The 20,632-nt window shown below is 41.9% G+C and overlaps 1 protein-coding gene across 1 annotated transcript in view; it reads left to right on the plus strand.

Moving 5' to 3' along the window:
- The window catches only part of CFAP97D2 (CFAP97 domain containing 2), a 38,327-nt gene extending 18,278 nt beyond the window's left edge, over positions 1 to 20,049 (plus strand). Inside the window, exons 4-5 of the mRNA XM_089688126.1 lie at positions 7,406 to 7,598; positions 19,467 to 20,049. Of these exons, the coding sequence (XP_089544252.1) occupies positions 7,406 to 7,598; positions 19,467 to 19,901 (628 nt within the window). The 3' untranslated portion in view covers positions 19,902 to 20,049. The remainder of the gene's footprint in view (positions 1 to 7,405; positions 7,599 to 19,466) is intronic.
- The last annotated feature ends 583 nt before the right edge of the window (positions 20,050 to 20,632 follow it).

Raw genomic sequence — 20,632 nt, forward strand, 5'->3', positions numbered from 1 at the left:
TTCTCCTTTATTATCTCTTATTTTCTCAATATAATTCCTAGATTTTTTTTTTTCCTCTGAGCCCTCATTAAATACTTTCCTGGTCTATCCCCCCATCTATATCTCTCACTTATCATTTTAGTAAACACTCTCCTCTTCTCTTCTTCCAAAATGTTATTTAATTCTTCTCTTTTATTTATTATCTTCTGCATGACCTCTTTTGTTACTCTATTTTTATGTGTCTGCTCTAATTCACAGAGTTCCCTTAAGAGTGTATTTACTTTTTCTTTTCTTTCCTTCTTCTTTTTTGCTCCTATCGCTATTAAATACCTCTAATATAGACCTTATGTGCCTCCCACACAGTAGCTACTGACAGTTCCTCAGAGTCATTTTCTTAGAAGAATTGCTCTATTTCCTTCTTAACTTTCCACTCCGTCTCTTGCTCCTGGAGAAGTGACTCATTCAACCTCCATAATTTTCCTCCTCTCTGTTCTTTCCCCCATAGCAATTGCATTGTAACAGGGGCATGGTCAGAAATTGACATAACTTCTATATTTACTTTGACCAGAGACTCAATAAGCCTATGGTCCAACAGTATGTAATCCAATCTTGAATACATCTCATGTACATGAGAGTAAAAAGTGTAGTCTCTATCCTTCATATGTTTAATTCTCCAAATATCTACGAGTTGACATTGAAATAACATTTTTTTCAAGTTTTTCAGAGATCTACTACTATCTCTCATCACAGGAGAGGCCACATCCATTTGGGGATCCATATACAAATTAAAATCTCCAGCCGCAATCAAATCCTCTTTTTTGAAACCCATTAATTTCCTCAGAATATTTTTTAAGAATAACTCAGGATTCTTATTCGGGCAATAAATGTTTGCTAATGTACATTCTATTTCCTGTAGTTTTCCTTTCAAGAAAAGGAATCTCCCTTCCGGATCTACCAATCTCTCTTCCAACTTAAGCCTTATATTTTTTGCAAATCCTATTGCCACTCCCTTTGCACGTTTAATTGGGGAATCTTCATAATACCATTCTGGATAATATCTGGATTGTAGCATCACATTTGTTTCTTATACAAGGTGTGTCTCTTGTAGGAATACCACTGAAGAGAGTCTATGCTGAAGTTCTTTACATATCTTAAATCTCTTCCCTGGGCTATTTAAACCTTTGACAATTATAAGTCACAAAGTGAATCTCTTCCATTCTTCTCTTTTTCTCACCTCCTCTCATCCTTCTTCTCCTGTCCCCTTACTCTCCCTCTCTTGCCTATACCTTCTTCGTCCTCCATGATTTCTCCAGAATAATATGACTCCTATTTTCTTGCATAATCTTGGGTTGCCAACTACCCCCCATACCCTTCCACCCCACCAACCCGCCCTCCCGTCCCTCCTTCACTCCTCCTCCCTCCCACTCCTTCCCCCCCCCCCACCCCCCCATCTCCCTTTAGGCTTACATTTTGCCCATGAATCATTTTTGGTCCTAACCTCACCTTTGATTCCACTTTTAGTTGAAACTCTGACCATGAACTTTTCAACAATAAGCGTGTCTCCTCCTCCGTGTCCTGCCATACTCTAGTAAACTTCAAAAATCATAAGAGAGAGGCAGAAATAAAGGGAGAGAGAGAGAACCCCCCCCCCCATCTTATTCCTCTTTACTATTCCTACTCTCTATTTCTTCTTAGAGCTACCTGCCACCCCTCATTTTCCTTAGCCCACATTTCTCCTTCTTCCTCCCAACCAGGGATATTTATTTTCTTTATATCAAGTCTCTCCCAGAAGTCTCTCAGATCTTCGGGGAATCTCAGTCTTGCTGAATGTCCATTTCTCCATCCGATCAAACACGCTGGAAACCCCCAGCTATATCGAACATTCTGTTTTCTCATTTGTTCCAATAATGGTTTCACAGTTCTCCTTCTTAATAATGTTTCCGCTGCTAAATCAGCAAAGATATGTATATTTATTTCTCCATATTTTATTATTGCTCTTCCTTTTATCTTCTTCCATAGCTCTTCTTTCTCCCAAAAATAATAGAATTGCACTATTACATCTCTTGGCTTTCCTTCCTATCTTCTTGTATATATTTTCCTATTCTATATACTCCCTCCATTTTAAGAGGCTCTGTTATAGTTCTATCCATTATAGTATTCAGCATTCTCGTTATTATTCCCGTCAAATCCTCTCCTTGGGAGATCTCTGGAAAGCCTTGTATCCTTAGATTGCATCTCCTATCCCTATTCTCCTGGTCTTCCAATTTATGTAACAGATTTCTTTGTTCTTTTCTCATTTCCATCGCCCGTTTTTCTAATTTCTGTATAATATGGGCATGCTTATCTAGTTTTTCTTCCGTCTCCTCCACCCTTGATAATATTTGCCCCAGGTCTTTGTGTAATTTTGCCAGTTCCTGTGTTAGGGATCTTTCGAGTCCTTTAAACATTTCTGCTATTTCTGCTTTAGTAGGCATCTGTGAGCTCTCCTCTTGTTCTTCTATTTTATCCATATCCACTTCTTCATCCATATGTTGACTACTGCTAGCTATTCCCAGGGATAGTCTGGAACGTTCCCCACCGTTTTCCCTCTTACACTTATTCCCTGTTGTCTCTCTGGAGTCTGTTTCTTCTGTGAGGGTATATATTTTTTAATTGACCCTGTTTGGGAAGCCTTAGTCCCTCCTCCCTTTGATACTTTGTTTTTCATGCTGTCAGGGACTATTTCAATTTTCCGCAGTTCTAGTTTTGAGGGGGGGGAGGCCTATTTTTGATTTGATATCAAAATTTGTTGTCTTCCATGGGTATCCCCCTCTCAGTTCTTTTCTTCCTTTTTCCCTCCCCCCACTCCTGAACTCATCTACCCGAGTCCTCTTCTTTTTAGGTCTTTATCTGTTTTACATTGTCCTCCTTCTGATTTTCCTCTAAGACCCCCTGGCTGAACCCCTCCTCACTTTAAACACATAGTTCAATACATGCAGTTCAGTTCCCCCGTATGAGATCTCTGTCATATATGAAGAAAAGGGCTTCTCTGAAAAACATTTCCCGCACTCCGAACAGGTATACAACTTCTCCTCCTTGTAAGATCTCTGATGTGTGTGAAGACTGGGCTTCACTGAAATGTATTTCCCATACTCATGACAGACATATGGCTTTTCACCTGTGTAAAATCTCTGATATATATAAAGTCCAGACTTAGCTGAAAAAACATTTCCTGCACTTAGAACAGGGATATAGCATCTTCCTCATGTGAGGTCTCTGATACATATGCAGACTGGACTTCTGTAAAAAGAATTCCCGCACTCTGAACAAGGGTATAGCTGCTCCCTTTTGTGTTATCACTGGCATGTATAAAAATAGGACTCACATGTAAAACATTCCCCCACTCAAGACAGGTATGCAACTTCTCCCCCGTGTAAGATCTGTGATGTGTGTGAAGACGAAGCTTCACTGAAAAGTGTTTCCTGCACTACGGACAGACATATGGCTTGTCATCTGTGTTAGATCTCTGATGTATGTAAAGTCTAGTTTTGTCTGAGAAAGCATTTCCCGCACTTAGAACAGGGATATAGCATCTTCTTCATGTGAGGTCTCTGATATATATGCAGACTGGACTTCTGTGAAAAACTTTTTCCGCACTCTGAACAAGGGTATGGCTGCTCCCTCTTGTATTATCACTGGTATATATAGAAATAGGACTTACATGAAAGACATTTTCCGCACTCGAATCAGGAATACTTCTCCCCCATGTGAGATCTCTGGTTTCTATTGGATTGAGCTTCTCTGAGAGACTTTTCCGCACTTTAGGACAACTCTTTCTGTACTCCAAGTGAGGGGTAAGGCGGCTCCAGGCACTCTCTTCTGGGGAACATTGCACTCGACATTCCCCTCACACAATGAGTGGATTGCAGGGGGGGTTCACCCAGCCCGTTTCCGCGTGTCTCCAGCTGCCACGGTCCTATGTGCAGGAGGAAGAGAGCCGGCGTCTCCCTTACTCCAAGAAACGCCGGCCGGCTCCTCTGCCTCTCAGAGCTCCCTTGCGGCAGATCACCTGATCGCCCGGCGTCCACTGAGCTCCGGGGAACACACAGCGCCGGGCTGAAAGCACAGGAAGACCCGCTGTGATGGCCGCCACTCCCAGAGGTCCTCGTTCCACGTACCCCGCCAGGCAAGCCCCCCTCTCCCCGGTTAGTTTCTCCAGGGCTTCCCGCACATCTCTCCCCTTCTCGGCAGAACACTGGAGGTGCTTGGGAGTTGCGAGCCCTCACATTGAGCTTTCACGCCAAGCCATGGTCAGGCTCCTTCCTCCAATGGGCATCGCCTCAAAAGGCTGCTTCTAGGCAACCCATAGACACATGCCAAGAATGGGATTTAATCAAATAATTGTAGACATAGATTCTTGGGCTCCAACTTTGTCTGAGATACTGACTCCAGATGCTTCACAATATAGCAGTTTGTTGAAAAATGCAGACAATTGACATAAAAACATTAATGATCGATACTATAGTCTAGTGCAGCCATTCCCAACCAAGGTTCTATGCAACCATAGGGTTTTTATACAGGTTGCTAGGGGTTCCTTGAACTGTGCTGACTAACCTCCCATTTTATAGAGCCTGCATAGTTACAGGGCCACTTTGCAAAGCCAGCTGCACGACACCCATTATTGTGTTAGCGGTCTGTAAGCATAGCATTCTGACCACCAGTGTTAAGGGGACATTCTTCCCATTAGCCACCAATGTAACAGGTATTTTCCCCATTTACCACCAATGAACTGATTTTAGCAAGTGTTCCCCAAGACATTCTGGGGTAAAAAGGTTCAGAAAGGCTGCTTCTGTGGAACATATGTGAAAGAGTTAAATGCTAACAAGACCAAACTATATACAAATGTTTGAACAGGAGAGTAGAGTAAAGGAAGGAACCATTTGAATCAGGGCAGTAAGGGTATGCAGGGAAACTGGTAACGGTAGCAGTACAAGTTAAGAAAGCTCAAAGTAGGTTCAGGCAAAATACTGTGGCACTGATAATGAGGACATGTGGAGCTAAATAGTCTCCCAGCAGTTAACATCAAACAATGACTAATTATTAATTTCTGCTGACTTTTGAGAGTCAACCGCTAGTGGACAATGGGACTGCATATGCCCAGGAGCCACAGTGTCACCAGCAGGTAACCTACTTGCTTTGATATCCCTGACAACAACCTTACACAGGGTTTTTGCTTTTACCTCATTCTGTATAATATATTAGTCAGGACTATTTTTCAGCGGGGATGCAGGGGAATGCAGTTCCGGCACCTCCAGTACTGAATGTAAATGTTGGCAAGGAGTATCGGGGTGTGCTGGAGGGTATATTAATGCTGGCTGCTGTGGAGAGTAGTATTGCTGGGGGTGATCCACTGCTGTGAGGGGGGGTCTTATGATGCTTGGGGCTATCTACAGTAGAACTGGGGGTCTATTTTTGCTGGCTGCCGAAGGGTCTATTGATGTTGGCTGCTGGAGGATCAATTGTTGCTGGGTGGATCTATTGCTGCTGGTGGAGGATCTAATGTTGCTGTAGGGGTATTTTGTTCCTGGGAGAGTGTATTGTTGCTGGGGAGGAGCTCTTGTTGGTGTGGGATGTATTATTGTTGCTGAGTTATTTTGTTCCTGGGGGGTTCTGTTGAACCTGGGGGGGTTCTATTGTTGCTGGGGGAGAGGCTATTGCTGTGGGCTGCAGGGGTTCTACAGTCACCCCCTGCCTTTGAAAGCTCAGAAAAACTGTGTAAATTCTGCACTTTAAAAAGATGTAGAGAAGAGATGGCTGCAGATAAACAGGTACAATTTATATAGGAGAATTAGTTTCACCTCTGTGTATCACCTGAAGCTAGCCACTTTATTAGGTACAGTAAATCACTGCTTTTCTCGTGATCACTAACAAATTTCATACATATTACTTAGCACCACAAAATGATACTTGGCTCTGTATTCTCTAAAGGGGGCGATACGGAGAGGTGGGCAGGGGGATTAGACAAGGAGTGACTTGGGGGAGGGGGAAGGAGTACCTGTACTTATTACCATTATGTACCCAACCCCCCCACCCCCCTTCCAGTGGGTTGTGTCAACAAAAGGCGGCACTTACACAAAATAGGCAGATTGGCATGCATTCTGCTCTACTCGAAGAGGTTTGGCATTCCTGGGCCAAGGAGGAAGATGGGGATAACTCTGAAGCCTATACAGGGCAAGTAAAGCTTGGGCACTATTTTTTTTAATATGGCATGTAGGCAGTTGCAATTAGCCAACTCAGCTGTAGGTGGTCTAGTGCCTTTATTGCATGGGATTGGGGTCTCATAAGGGAGGTCCGTTAGAGATTCCGTACAGTGCCTTGAGAGAGTAAGGTAGTCTGATTGGACATTTAACATTTGAGAGCCTTCAGTGGCCATCTTGGATGAGGGATGCTTTTAAATAAAGAACCCCATGTAATTTTGGCGTGCTTCTGGAGAGTGTGTAATAATGAGAGGAAACCACTTGTGAGGGATAGTGTTTAGTACATGGTCAGGTTCAGGGGCGGACTGACCATTTGGAAACTCGGGCACTGCCCGAGGGCCCGGGGTCAGTAGGGGGCCCCATGAGATGCCCCTGGTACCTTTTTCATAGGCTTTTTTGAGTTTGGGCAAGGACACAGGAGCCCCATGATCCCCTATTGCCCGGGGGCCCCATAAGTTTTCAGTCCGCCCCTGGTCAGGTTCCAGACAAGGAGGGATAGCTCAGGGAAGGCTCCTTCTTCTCTGCAAATACTCCAGTATGCAATGCAGAGGCATGTAGCCAGTGCAGACTTCAGAAATATCCTCTGCCTATTAAAAAAAAAAGGGACACTTTATGTGTAATTGATAGCCCCTGTGTGGGCGTGTGTTGTTGCTCCTGTCTTAAACTGTTTATAAATTAATAAAAACATTGAAATACAAACAAAAGGGACACTACCGCCGGTAAAAGAAACCATTGATTGCATATTATCTGGATTGGATCTACTAAAGGAAAGTTTATCGGTTGCTGCAACTAAGACTCTGCAAGATTTATAGAAAAGACATCAGTGCGCTATCCACTGTCTATGAGTATTTTCTTCCAATTCAAGGTATCTAACGCAGCATCCGCCTACAGGTGATGAATGGAAAAGAAAGTGGGAATTCTCCTTTAGATTCATTCTCTTTGTATTGTGTTGAAGTGCTATAACCTATTATTTTTTTATACATAAAGACATATGCATGCAGAGCATTCAACATGGCATTAAACAGAGACTCACTAAAGGTTGTCGTGTGTGATTTGGTTGTGATCAGAATGCGTACTGTTTGCCTTCCATTACTTGTTGTAATCTTTCAAATGCTTACTGTTTCCCTTTTGGATATGTCTGCTGGTGGGGTGAACCATTCTATGACTTTATCTATTATTCTTTTCATCAGTTTAAATCAAGAGAAAAGGGCTCAAGAGTTGCTGAAAGTATCCAGGGAGAATGAAAGCATTGAAGGCAGACTTACAAAGTGTGAACCTCAGTATAGAGTTGAAAAGTGGCATGAAGACTGGGTGAAAGCAGAGAAATACATGGATAGCATTGCGAAATACCCAAGAGGATGGTATCTTGCACATCCAGATAAGGTAGAGTATTGCCTATTTCAAAATATCAAAGCATGTTTCTCTGTATAGGGTAAAAAAGGGTTATAACCATTGTCAAGCTTTTATCACTGACTTTGCTCCTGTTCGTAAGATTTCCCCTTACTTTCTGTCTGGGTGATGAGAACAGGAAGTGCAAGGAAATCTTTCTAATGGGGACAGACAGTAATAAAACCACTTTTATAGTAAAATGCAGAAATGTTAGAACATGTGACTGGTTATTATGGTCTATGGCTTCTTTTCTCAGTGACAGCCACACATTCCTGTAAATTCTTATCCCGGTTTCACTGGCACAGCAAATGAGAGAGAATTTGTACAATCAGGGCACAAACGGCAATAAAAACTTGATATGGACAGGAAGTGATGGATATTTTTCACAATGTAAGGTGCTGAAATGCTGGAATTGGGCTAATAAATATTCAGTAAAAGTGTTTAATGATACACTAAAGCCATGGTAACTGTATTGCTGGGATGGATAAAAAATGGGTAATAAAATAGCAAAAATGGCTAAATGGTTAGCAGTTCTGCCTGGCAGTACTAGGGTCATTGGTTCGAATCTCAACCATGGCACCACCTGCCTGGAGTTTGCATGTTCTCCCTGTGCCTGCGTAGGTTTCCTCTGGGTACTCCGGTTTCCTCCCACCTCCAAAGACATGTTGGTAGATTAATTGGCTCCTGTCTAAATTGGCCCTAGTATGTGTATGTATGAATGTAAGTCAGGGACCTTAAATTGTACATCCCTAGGGGGTTAGGGACTGATGTGAATGTAAAATATATATGTAAAGCGCTTTATAAATTGACAGCACTATAGAAGTACCTGTAATAAATAATAGCATGTTCTCCCTGTGTCTATGGATTTCCTGCGGGCACTCCGGTTTCCTCCTACACTCCAAAGACATGTTGGTAGGTTAATTGGCTCCTGTCTAAATTGGCCCTGATATGTATAAATGTTAGTTAGGGACCTTAGATTGTACACCCCTTGAGGGTTAGGGACTGATGGGAATGTACAATATATATGTAAATTGACGGCGCTATATAAGTACCTGCAGGGCTTTTTTTCTCAGAGGAAAGGTGGTGGAACTCCCCCACCCAAACCTGGCCACGCCCCCATCAAACCCTAGGACCACCCCTTTAGAGAACAGGAATGCAAGTAAAATTTGGGAGGGGCTTCCGATGACATCATTTCCCGTACATACCATATAAGGGAAATGATGTCATCGGACCCCCGGCTGCCTCTTGCATGATCTGCATGAAACACATGCATAGATATAAAATGACTAATGTACTGACACCAGAAACACATGCATAGATATAAAATGACTAATGTACTGACACCAGAAACACATGCATAGATATAAAATGAATACCGTACTGACACCAGAAACACACGCATAGATATAAAATCAGTACCGTACTGACACCAGAAACACATGCATAGATATAAAATGACTAATGTACTGACACCAGAAACACATGCATAGATATAAAATCAGTACCGTACTGACACCAGAAACACACGCATAGATATAAAATCAGTACCGTACTGACACCAGAAACACATGCATAGATATAAAATCAGTACCGTACTGACACCAGAAACACACGCATAGATATAAAATCAGTACCGTACTGACACCAGGAACACATGCATAGATATAAAATCATGGCAGGCCGTTTGTAAACGTCCAGCATAGATATAAAATCAGTCTAGCATGCATGTGTACCCTGTCTGGTAGATGTGCCTGCTCCTACAGGCTCCCCTAGGGTTGCCACCTTTTCCTCCAAAAAATACCGTCCATCACTGAATTTATCTTTCCTGTTCCTCATGCACAGGAGGGGCGCTCTCGATCGGCGCCGCTGAGCGCTGAGCAATTGCGTTCTGAAATAGTTTAGGTGGGCTCAGGTGGGTGAGGATAGTTTAGGTGGGCTCAGATAGTTTAGGTGGGCACAGGTGGTTGGGATAGTTTAGGTGGGCACAGGCTGGGGAGAGAGTAAAAATTTAGAGCAATACATGATACTGCAGTCAGTGACAGGGAGCCGAGCGCAGCTTACCTACTCCAAGCTGTACGGCCCCTGCGTCCACGCTGTCACTGCCGTTGATGTCGCCGCGCCGCCCCCGATGTTTACACGCCGGCGGGGGGGGGCGGTGAAGCGTGCATAGTGTCCTCGCCCATCGTCCGCGCCCCCGATGTTTACACGCTGGCGGTAGAGGGGGGGGGGGGTGAAGCGTGCATGTCCCCGCTCACCGGCTGTGAGCAGCGGCAGTGACAGGTGCCGGGCACGCGCAAGCATGACATAAACAAGCCGCGTCCGGCACCTGTCACTTTCGCTGCTCTGCATAGCTTGTCAGCTCTGCAGAGGCAGTCGGTGAGCGGGGACAAGAAGAAAAAGGTGGCGGAACGCAGTACCGCCGCGTTCCGGCAGAAAGAAAGCCCTGAGTACCTGTAATAAATAAATAACAAAATAAAAATACTTTTCTGGAAAAACACTGATCCAGGCGCCCTCTGCTGGTCACACGACCAAAACATCAAGTGATTTCTGCAGTATAGGGGAATGAGCCAAACTGAACTCCTATCCTCCCATTTAATAGAAAGCAGATGCTTAGGCTATTGGTCATGTAACAGCATTGGAGGGAGTTCGGAGCTGCAGGAAAAGTAAGTATCCCAACTGTTCTATTACTCTATCTATTCTAGCAAAACTGTTAACACATGCATTAGAGATGAACACTGGGATACAATCCAAATGCATCCACAATCTACATCTCATACAGTATGTATATTAAAAAGCTGTTAATTAGTTACAATACAACTTCACCGTTTAGCAGATGAAATATGTTTGAGGTCCTTGTTCCCATTCAGAAAAATCAACATTTCCCGGACAACTGAAGATGTTATCATAGAAGCAGATACACCACATCCACCTCCATGTGTGGTGCCATTATAAGAACCTACAATTCCCACCATGCAGTGGGAATTGTAGTGAAAGGGGGTAATATGGTGGGATTGGGGCGGTATCCTGTGAATGCGGACATAAAAAAAATAAGAAGGAAAAGAACCCTAATGAAAGAAGGTAACTTCCCTGATCCAATTAATTTGACTAATGTAACAAATTGTATTAAAGAACCAAGAAATAATGTACACAATGTGAAAAATTCACCATACAACAAAATATATATACATGCCTCCACCAATCACCATTAAAAACTTGACAATGTTGTCAATTTAAAACCAAGGAGTCCGGGCTGAAAATGACTTAAAAGGTAAAGTCTGACCATCAGCAATTCTATGTCTTAAACTTCATAAACCTCCTCTCAAATCTGGGCATATAGAATTTAACAATGTATCCACTGAAAAGGAGGTAAATGACAAGACATAGTACTGGAGGTAGCAGTTCCTTTGCAATACTGAAAAAAGACTGAATCTTGTTGATACAAAACAACATATATAATGTATCAAAACATCCGTAATACTACAAAGGGAAAGTTTATGAATGGCAGGAGCAGGATTGCAAACTGAGTAGATGTAATTATCAGATTACTGCTGGTAAATTAAGAAGTGTCAAGGCGGCACAGATAATGCTGCAGTTAGTTTTGCTCACATGCAGCACAGTGGCTAGCCTTTGGATTTTATGCAAACACAGTACATGTTCTGATCAATCCAATATAAGGCAATGCAGGTCCATGAGTTGTGGAACATACTGCTTTTAACAGTGTAGACCCAGATTGGGAAGGCAATGGAAAAACCTTTATAGGCGGTTACCACATAAATAATACACTGGCTGCAGATTCACTTAGAGCCAAACTGAACAAATGTGGATGAGACTTATTGACGCATACTGGTAAGAGTGTAAGTGCATTCTGACAGTTAGAACAGTATGGACAGATGCCCTATTATCCTGTCAAGTAAAGCCTTCAAGCAATTCAAAATTTGTGCTTCCCACTCACATGCAGGTGGCCTCAGTTGCCAGTTGTCCAGACACCACAAGGTAAATCATTCTTCCATGGTCAGATGGGATGCTGTACTCCTTCTCAGTCCCACACCAGTCACTACCTTGCAGCACGAGGGCCGCACAAGCGCAGGGGAAACTTCTCCGTACTCAGCCCTACTCCACCATAGATTACAGTGTGACGCCAGACATCAAGTCACTGTACCGAGACACTGTGATTATGAAAGCTATTGTGGACGCGTTTCACACGCTTGTTTAGATACAGGCTTCCTCAAGACCAATAGAGGGAGCGCCATCCATGCTTTAATTTATAGATTTAATTACATGCAAAATTTTGAGTAGTAGGTGGCGCCAATTACCTGCTTCAACCAACAACGTTTGATAAACATAGTAACCAGATAATCCATGTTGATACAAAGTTTACAATAACTATTTGGTAATGATACCTAAAAAATAATAAAGGTAAAGATGTGGAAAAACAGATCAACCATCAAAGCATCCTCAGCATCCAGAGGAACCAGACAGCACCAATAATGTCAAAATCACAGTTAGAAATGTCGTACCTTCACTTTTTAAGGAACACCCCTAAATTTAGTTAGTTGTTTAACCCCTCAGGGATTAGGGTGCCCAGCCTATATATCCCTCATTGCTCATGTTGGAGAAGAATTTTATCAAAGTCACCATGACGTGTGGGTAGCTTTAGGGCAAATATCCCCTTCGGTCTAAAGCCAGAGGTAAGGCCACCATGTTTCTCTTTGAAATGAAGTGCCAGAGGATTCATCTTCTCACCCTCCCTTTCTTTAGCGTTACTTTTAATGGCTCTAAGGTGGTCACCAATGTGGAGACAGAGAGATCTCTTGGCCTTCCCCTGTAGAACCTCCTACACGGACATTCCATCATGTACAGTACCCTCTTAGTTGAGCAATTTATGAAGCTCCAGATGTCATAAGATTTGGATCAGTCTGCATTCATGAACACCTTTGTTTTTTCAATGAAGGGGCAAACCAAACAATGTCCACATTGGAATCATTCTAGTGGTTTTGGGTAACCAATCAGTAGCTGCCCTTTTAGTGAACTCAAGGATGTCTTTTAAATTACTAGTTCTCCTAGCTACCATTGAGGGTTTAGGGCCTACAACTTGTGCAGTTTTAAGATTGGATGTTAGAACATGCCAATGTTTGATGAGTATGGATTTTACCTCCCCTCATTGGGAACCAAACCTTGTAATTAATCTTTTAGGGCCCTTCACTTTATTTAAATCAGGATCAGTTCACTGTTGCTGAAGGAGATCAATCCATTCTCTGTTAAATGCTGCCCTTCTAGCTGACTTTAATACCCGATGGGAGCAGCCCTGTTCCCGAAATCTTTTATACATTTGGTTGAACTCCTTCCTAAATTCTTCAAGTTGAGCACAGTTTCTCCTAATACAGAGGAAATGACCAGTCAGGATCCCCCTTTTGAAAGATTTCAGGTGGTGGCTAATCGCATGGGGAAGGGTATTGGCAGTGTATCCTTCCTAAACATTCTAGTACTTAGAAGTCCATCCTGAATCGAAATATAAAGATCAAGGAATGGAATGTCTTTATGATGGAAAATAAACGTCAAACAGATATTCCGATTATTAAGGCCCAATTCAGTCATGAAGGCTTGCAAATGAACCACCGAGCCCGTCCAAATAAGTAATACATCATTCATGTATCTAATCCAGGCAGCCACATGTGACCTGTACAGCTGAGAATTATATACCAGGTCACATTCCCATTTGCCAAGATGTAAACATGCACATGCGGGGGCCCAGGCTGCCTCCATAGAGGTGCCTCAATCTGTTGAAAATAGCTCCCTATAAATTCTAGGGAGCTATTAAAATAGAAATGTAAAATAGTTATTCAAAAGGACAAACTCAAGTAATTCAAGAATACATTTTTTTTGAGCCCCCATGTTAGGGTAATGGATCCCAAAAAAGTACACCACTGCCGGAAAGGCCCCATCTGTGGGGTATGGACATGTAAAGAGACTCCACGTCCACCTCCACAAGTAGGGCCCCTATTCTCTCAAGTGGACCAATGAAAACAGACACTATTAGTCTTCCAGAAGGTTTCAGAGGGTTTTTATGAATCTTTTGGATAACATAAAAAGTAGGGGTATTAAAGGTTTCAACCCTCAAATAGTTAAACAAATTTTTAGAAATTAGACCAGCCTCTTTTGTCAACAGAAATTTGCCATTAGGTTGGTACACTACCTTTGGGAAGGGATATTGAGACAACTTCAAATAAGTTGTATGGTCATCCAGTTGCCTCTGCAACTTAGTCATAATCATTCAGTAGTACCACATTTCCACCCCTGTCACTAGATTTTATTACAATATTCGAAGCATTTTTTAATTTGCTCTGCATTCCTCTTTAGATAAGTTGTCACCCAAATTAAAGGACCAATTTACCTTTCTGAGGTCCTTCTGGACAAGTTCCAAAAGAAGCTATCCCATTTGTTATTCTGTAAGGGAGTTATTTTTGTTAACTTAATATTTAAGTCCACAGTCCTCATGGATTGTGAGGTCAATTATTCCATATCCAACTCAGAGTTGGGGCTTTCCTCCAAAAGACTAATTTAAAGCACTCAGGGCTTGTAGCTCTTGATTATTAGAGGGAGTATCTTCCTAGGTGACAGGTTCATCAGATCTAACAAAAAAGGTCCTGAATACCACTTTTCTAAGGAACAGGTTGAGGTCTTTAAACACCTCAAACTCATCCATACCACTAGTAGGTGAGAAGGACAGACCCCTTTGTAAACATTTAATATGTCTATCCTGCAAGACAAAATCTGAAAGATTTATAACCTTCAGATCCTCAATATGCGTTTGTGGCCTTACTGTTTAGGGTTTTATTATTTCCTCTGGCTTCTGGATCATCTTGTGGGTTTCATTTCCCTTCTTTCCACCTGATTTCTGTCTACTAAAATGCCCTTGTTTAGTTCCTTCGACTGCTTGGACCTCTGGCCCTTGGACCCAGAATCCTTTAAAAAAAATTACAGATTTCTGGGTTGAATCCTGTGACTAGGAGTAAATTGGCGACGGCGTGAACAACTCCTTCCCCTTCGAACAGTTAAATCAAAATTCTGATCTTTATTCCAGTCCTCAAGAGCCCTTCTAAATTTGAGCTGTTTAGTGGCTTTAAGATTTTTTTTAGTTTTCTTCATTTCTTTTTTTAATAACTCATTGTGTCTTTCAAATTCCAGCTCATCTTTGAAGGGATCCAGTTCCACAACACTGCTCTCAATTTGTTTCTGTAATTCCTCTAATTTAAATTTCTCCTTCTCCATAATGAGTAGAACTACTTCAGTACCCCTTTGAAGACATGATTGCCTCCATTTTGCTAGGAAGAGTTCTGTATGAAGGTGCTCTGCTGGGACTACCTTTTCTCAGAGGCCTCTAGAAATCATACCATGTTCAATATAAGATTCAATGGATGAGATATCCCATTTCCTATTCAATTATTTTACCATAAGTTTTTTGTAATTTTTACATTTCTCTTTAATTATCTCAGCCATATCATTTGATGGCTGATTAGATTCCCTTACAAAAGTTTTCCACGTCAATATCCTCCCCCAGTTTAAAGGCCATAGCCAGAATGTTCTGAACCAATTTGGGTATAAAATAAATATATTGAAAGGTGAGGGGTGGAGACAATCAAGATTCAAAAATGTACCCCTAAATAATGAAAGAGTCACAAACTCAAAAACATGAATTATATAAAAAAAAATTAGGGTAATACTGTAATTACAGCAGAACCCTAAAAAAGGAAAAGGAGCAAAGTTCAAGTCCACTATTACACCATATAAGATGTGGCTCTCCGTACCCAAGACGTAGAGACATAAAAAATTTTGAAGGGAAAGAACCCTAATGAAAGAAGGTAACTTCCGTAATCCAATTAGTTTAATTTATATAACAAATTGTATTAAAGAACCATGAAATAATATACATGTGAAAAATTCACCATACAAAAAAATATATATACATAGCTCCACCCATCACCATTACAAACTTGACAATGTTGTCAATATAAAACCAAGGAGTCCACAGTGAAAATGACTTACACGTCAACGTCTGATCATCAGCAAATTTATGTCTTAAACTTCATAAACCTCCGCTCAAACTTGAGCATATAGAAATTAACAATGTATCCACTGAAAATGAGGAAAATGACAAACCATAGTGCTGGAGGTAGCAGCTCTTTTGCGACACTGAAAATAGACTGAATCTAGTTGATGCAAAACAACCTAAATAATGTATCAAAACAACCGCGATACTACAAAGGGAAAGTTTATGAATGGCAGGAGCAGGATTGTAAACTGAGTAGATGTAATTAACAGATTACTGCTGGCAAATTGAGAAGTGTTGAGGCGGCACAGATAATGCTGCAGTTAGTTTTTCTCACATGCAACACAGTGGCTAGCCTTTGGATTTTAAACAAACACAGTACATGTTCTCTTCAATCCAAAATAAGGCAATGCAGGTCCATGAGTTGTGGAATATACTGCTCTAAGCAGTCTAGACCCAGGTTGGGAAGTCAATGTAAAAACCTTTACAGGCGGTTACCACATAAATAACACACATCGCAGTTACAGTAGGCAGTTTAGACCAGGAGTCTGAGACTTACGTGTCCTCCCACTGCAGTGAGTGGTGATATAATTACTACATACTGCAAAAAGAACTACAGAGGGGAAGTTACAAGACCAAGGGCTGGAGGAATAAAGGGCATAGTGGCCACCAGTCCAAAAAAAAAAGAATGTTAAGCTGACAGGTGCCTTTTAGGGTCCATGCACACTGGGCTTAAAAAGTGCTGCTTCTACAGGTGTTTAGCCTGTAGAAGCAGCTCAATGTTATCCTATGAGTTTTTGCACATTAGGATGTTTAGAGGTATATTTTAAGCTCAGCGTTTAGAGGCAGAAAAATAAACCCATCAGGATTGCAATTTTGAGAGGAACTTTCTGGCAGAAAGAAATGGTAAATGCACCTTAACACATGTACAAAACGCTCTATACGAGTGTTTTTTTCGGACAATAGAACTGACGTTTTTTAAGCCCCGTGTGCATGGATTCTTATTCTTAATGAAGAAAATACGTCTTAGTTTATCTGTGCCTGTAAACCTCTGCATGCAAACAAGAATGGCTAAATGGTTAGCACTTCTGCCTGGCAGTACTAGGGTCGCCGATTCAAATCCCTGCCACGGCACCACCTGCCTGGAGTTTGCATGTTCTCCCTGTGCCTGTGTGGGTTTCCCCCGAGTACTCCAGTTTCCTCCCACACTCCAAAGACATGCTGGTAGGTTAATTGGATTCTGTCTAAATTGGCCCTAATATGTGTATGTATGAATGTATGTTAGGGACCTTAGATTGTACACCCCTTGAGGGTTAGGGACTGATGTGAATGTACAATATATATATAAAGCGCTGCGTAAATTGACGGCACTATATAAGTACCTGAAATAAAGTTAAGAAAGCACCTTTATACAGATGTAATACATTTTCTTCTCTTAGTTTTAAGTTAACATTAGAGCATAATCATCTTTATTTGCACTTTTTACTGATATATGGCCCAGAGTGTATAACAGGGTCCTGACATTTCAGTATTTGATATAATGATGTTTGGTGGGTAATGTCACTGAAATTCTGATGCTGAACTCACAGCCCAATATCGGAGCATAGTTGGTCAAGTCACCTCCTCCACCAAGTTTGACTGTGCCCCCTGTCACGACCCGCGGTCGCCGCCACCAACAGGCGACAATCGCACAGCCGCGACTAACAGTAATACGTCACGCCCACGGCGGCAGACCCCAGACCTTCTCACCAAACTCGTGACCGAAGGGCCGGCCGATCCAAAACCGCGGTGTGACGCGCGTAACAAGGCCCCACCCAGCTGCACCCTACACAGCGATTGCCCAGCTAATGGACTACAATCGGTGCCTGCAGCCTGGATGCGCTTGTTACTGGGTCAGGTTAGTTACGCAACTAACGCTCTACTGCCACCACCACTTTTGTCGGAGACTGGGAAACTCCCGTTACCAAATATACACTATAATGATTGAAATATTGATCTATATAGCACGGCCCGCAGACCTGCTATACAGAAATATAACCACAGTAGCGTCTTTTCAAAGGCAGGGATTCGTGAATTGCAAGTAAGCGCTTAGAAACAGTTTAACACTTTCAGAAAGAAAGATTTATTACTAAAAGCGTTGGATGCAAAATAAATATGTACAAAGAGATATCACAAAAATATATATATGTATACAAAGACACAGCAAACATAGAATAGTGAGAAAATACAGGGTAAGTTACTTGCCTTGCCTGGTTTTAGCAAATTCAAGTTATGAGCAGAAAGCTTCTTTGATCTCCCCTTGTTACGATGTTGCTGGGAGATCCCTGTGAGTGTGTGTCAGAGTTTCTCTAACTCACTTAAAAGTCTTCAAGGGTCCCTCTCAGGGGAAGGGGGGCTCTGACTACCCATTTTGGGAGTGGTCATTGGGGAACTCTACACTAAATTACTAGCTCATATCCCGTGATATGAACCATACAGTTGACCTGAGGACTGTGCACTTATTCTGGTTGGTTTGATAATGAGTGGGCTTACATAGTTTTGGGTGATAAAAATGACACCTCATTCAGACTGGATGGCTCCACTTCTCATGTCTTCCTGGTTGTCCCCCACACCATCTGCCAGGAGATAACCTTTGCCTCACAGGAATGCAGGGGGGATGTGAGGAGTGATTTGAGAAATGCCTCAGATAAACAGATAGAACACGAAAACGAGGGTTGAGGGGGAACTCCGCTCCAATTCTGATGAGCAAGTTTGCCACACCCCCCAGTCAGAATGGAATAACAGAGGCTGTAGAGCATACCAATTGTCTGCTGTTGTACTTAGGCTTGTCAGGACTAGTCTACCAGCTAATATTTTTTAAAAAATGTTAAACGGGAATTCCAGCCATATATTAGATTTCTCTACATATATTTATGTAAAATGCTAGATTTTTCTGCAAAAATTCACCAACCTCTAGCTTGAATGCTTAACTGACTGGCATGCTAATATTAAATTTGCTTGGATTTTAAAAATTATTTTCTCAGATTTCAGATTTTTCGGATAATAAATGTATGCTATGGTTAATTTGTAAGACATATTTATTCTTCAGAGATTCAAAATCTAGGTCCATGAGATTAGTTTTTTTAATATGTATGCCTTGAATATTGCAACTCCCTTCTCATAGGCCTACTTCTCGGTAGGCTATCCACTCTTCAGTCTATCATGAATGCTGCTGTCAGACTCATCTGCTTTACCAACCGTTCAGTGTCTTCCACCCCTCTCTGGCAATCCCTCCATTGGCTTCCCATTGCCCAACGAAAACAATTCAAAATTTTAACAACATACAAAGCTATTCACAACTCTGCCCCGAGCTACATCACCAATCTTGTCTCCAAATATCACCTAAACCGTCCTGTCTGCTTCTCTCATGAACTCCTGCTCTCAAGCTCCCTTGTCTCCTCCTCCTCCCATGCCCATCTTCAGGACTTTACCAGAGCCTTTCCCATCCTCTGGAACTCTCTACCTCAATCTATCCAGCTATCCCCTATTCTGGCTGCCTTTAGGCAATCCCTGAAAACTCCTCTCTTTAGGGAAGATTATCATGCCTCCAACTAAAAATGTATCCCTTCCATCAGCTCATCCCCCACAGTTATAACCTTTTGTACCACTTGCCCCACCCTATTAGATTGTAAACTCTTATGAGCAGGGCCCACTTAATCCTATTGATTTTATTGTATTCTAACTGAACTGTCTCCTTTTATATTGTAAAGTGCTGTGCAAACTGTTGACACTATAAAAATCCTGTATGATAATAATAATATGTAATTTTTCTGTAGACTTCAAAAAGAAAAAAGAAATCTTCAAAGCAGGAAGCTGAGAAGGACATCGGAACTGAAGAGAAGACTAGTAAAGATGATGTTGACACAGAGAAGGAATCAGTAGAGAAAGAGGAAAATATACCACAAAATGCGAAAAAGAAAGACAATGACAGCATGGCCATCAGGGAAACTAAGGATCACAAGGAAGTAGATAGTAACAAAGGAAAGGATCAAAAGGCAAATCAGCCTATAACAGAAAGCAAGCCAGAGGAAGTCCATGATGACACAGAGGAGAAAGAAGATAAGTCAGGGATAGGGGACAAAAAAGAGGAGGCTTCGAAAGCACCAGAGGATGCAAATGAAGACAGTTATTATGACACTGGCAGAGAAGACAAATCTTACAGATCAGAAGATTCTGAAAGTGACGAGGAGAAAGATGAAAAAAAGCGATAAAAGAGGATGAGGAATCACATCATGCAGACCATGATTTAGATAAAGATTTGATTATTAATAAGCATTATGTTCTGAAAACAGTCATCTCTTGCTGTGAATGGATTTGTTTGATTTCCCCCACCCTCCTGAGTTCAACCCACCAGGCATCATACTGTACTTACCTTCCTATCCAATCCAGCAATGTTTGCTGTGCAGTCCTACCCAGTACTAGACAGCTTTCATACTGCACATGTGCACCGTGGCCCTAATTATTCCTATGAGGTGGTCACACTTAGCAGGACTGTTAAAGGCCACCAAGAATAGAACTGTCCTATATGGATGCATTGTTGGTCACATGTGCAGTATGAAGAGGATCTGGTTGGAGGTTTTCTTTGTGAAGGTTGCACACCACTGGGCAGGAGGCACATCAAATATCACTGTGTCAGGAAGGAAAGTATGTTACTAGATGGGCTGCACCCAGAGGAATAGGGGAATTAAAGGACAACTCTAAACTATATGTAGTATTTCGTAGGATGTGGAATGATAAAATATAGTAACAAAGATCATAAAGAGTAACTATGAAGAACTGAGAACAGACTGGATTGGGCCAAAAGTTTATTTTATACAATTGTCTCTCAATGTAAACAGTGACAAATACCTAGTGCTGCCTACAATAATTAGGAGACAATGAGCATAGACACTGAAACTGCTGCTATACATTTAGACCATATGCACCGGGGGAGCTGGGAACC

This window comes from Staurois parvus, unplaced genomic scaffold (genome assembly GCF_062004578.1).
Source record: "Staurois parvus isolate SC_StPar_1 unplaced genomic scaffold, SC_StPar_1.0 ptg000446l, whole genome shotgun sequence".
Classification (NCBI taxonomy): domain Eukaryota; kingdom Metazoa; phylum Chordata; class Amphibia; order Anura; family Ranidae; genus Staurois; species Staurois parvus.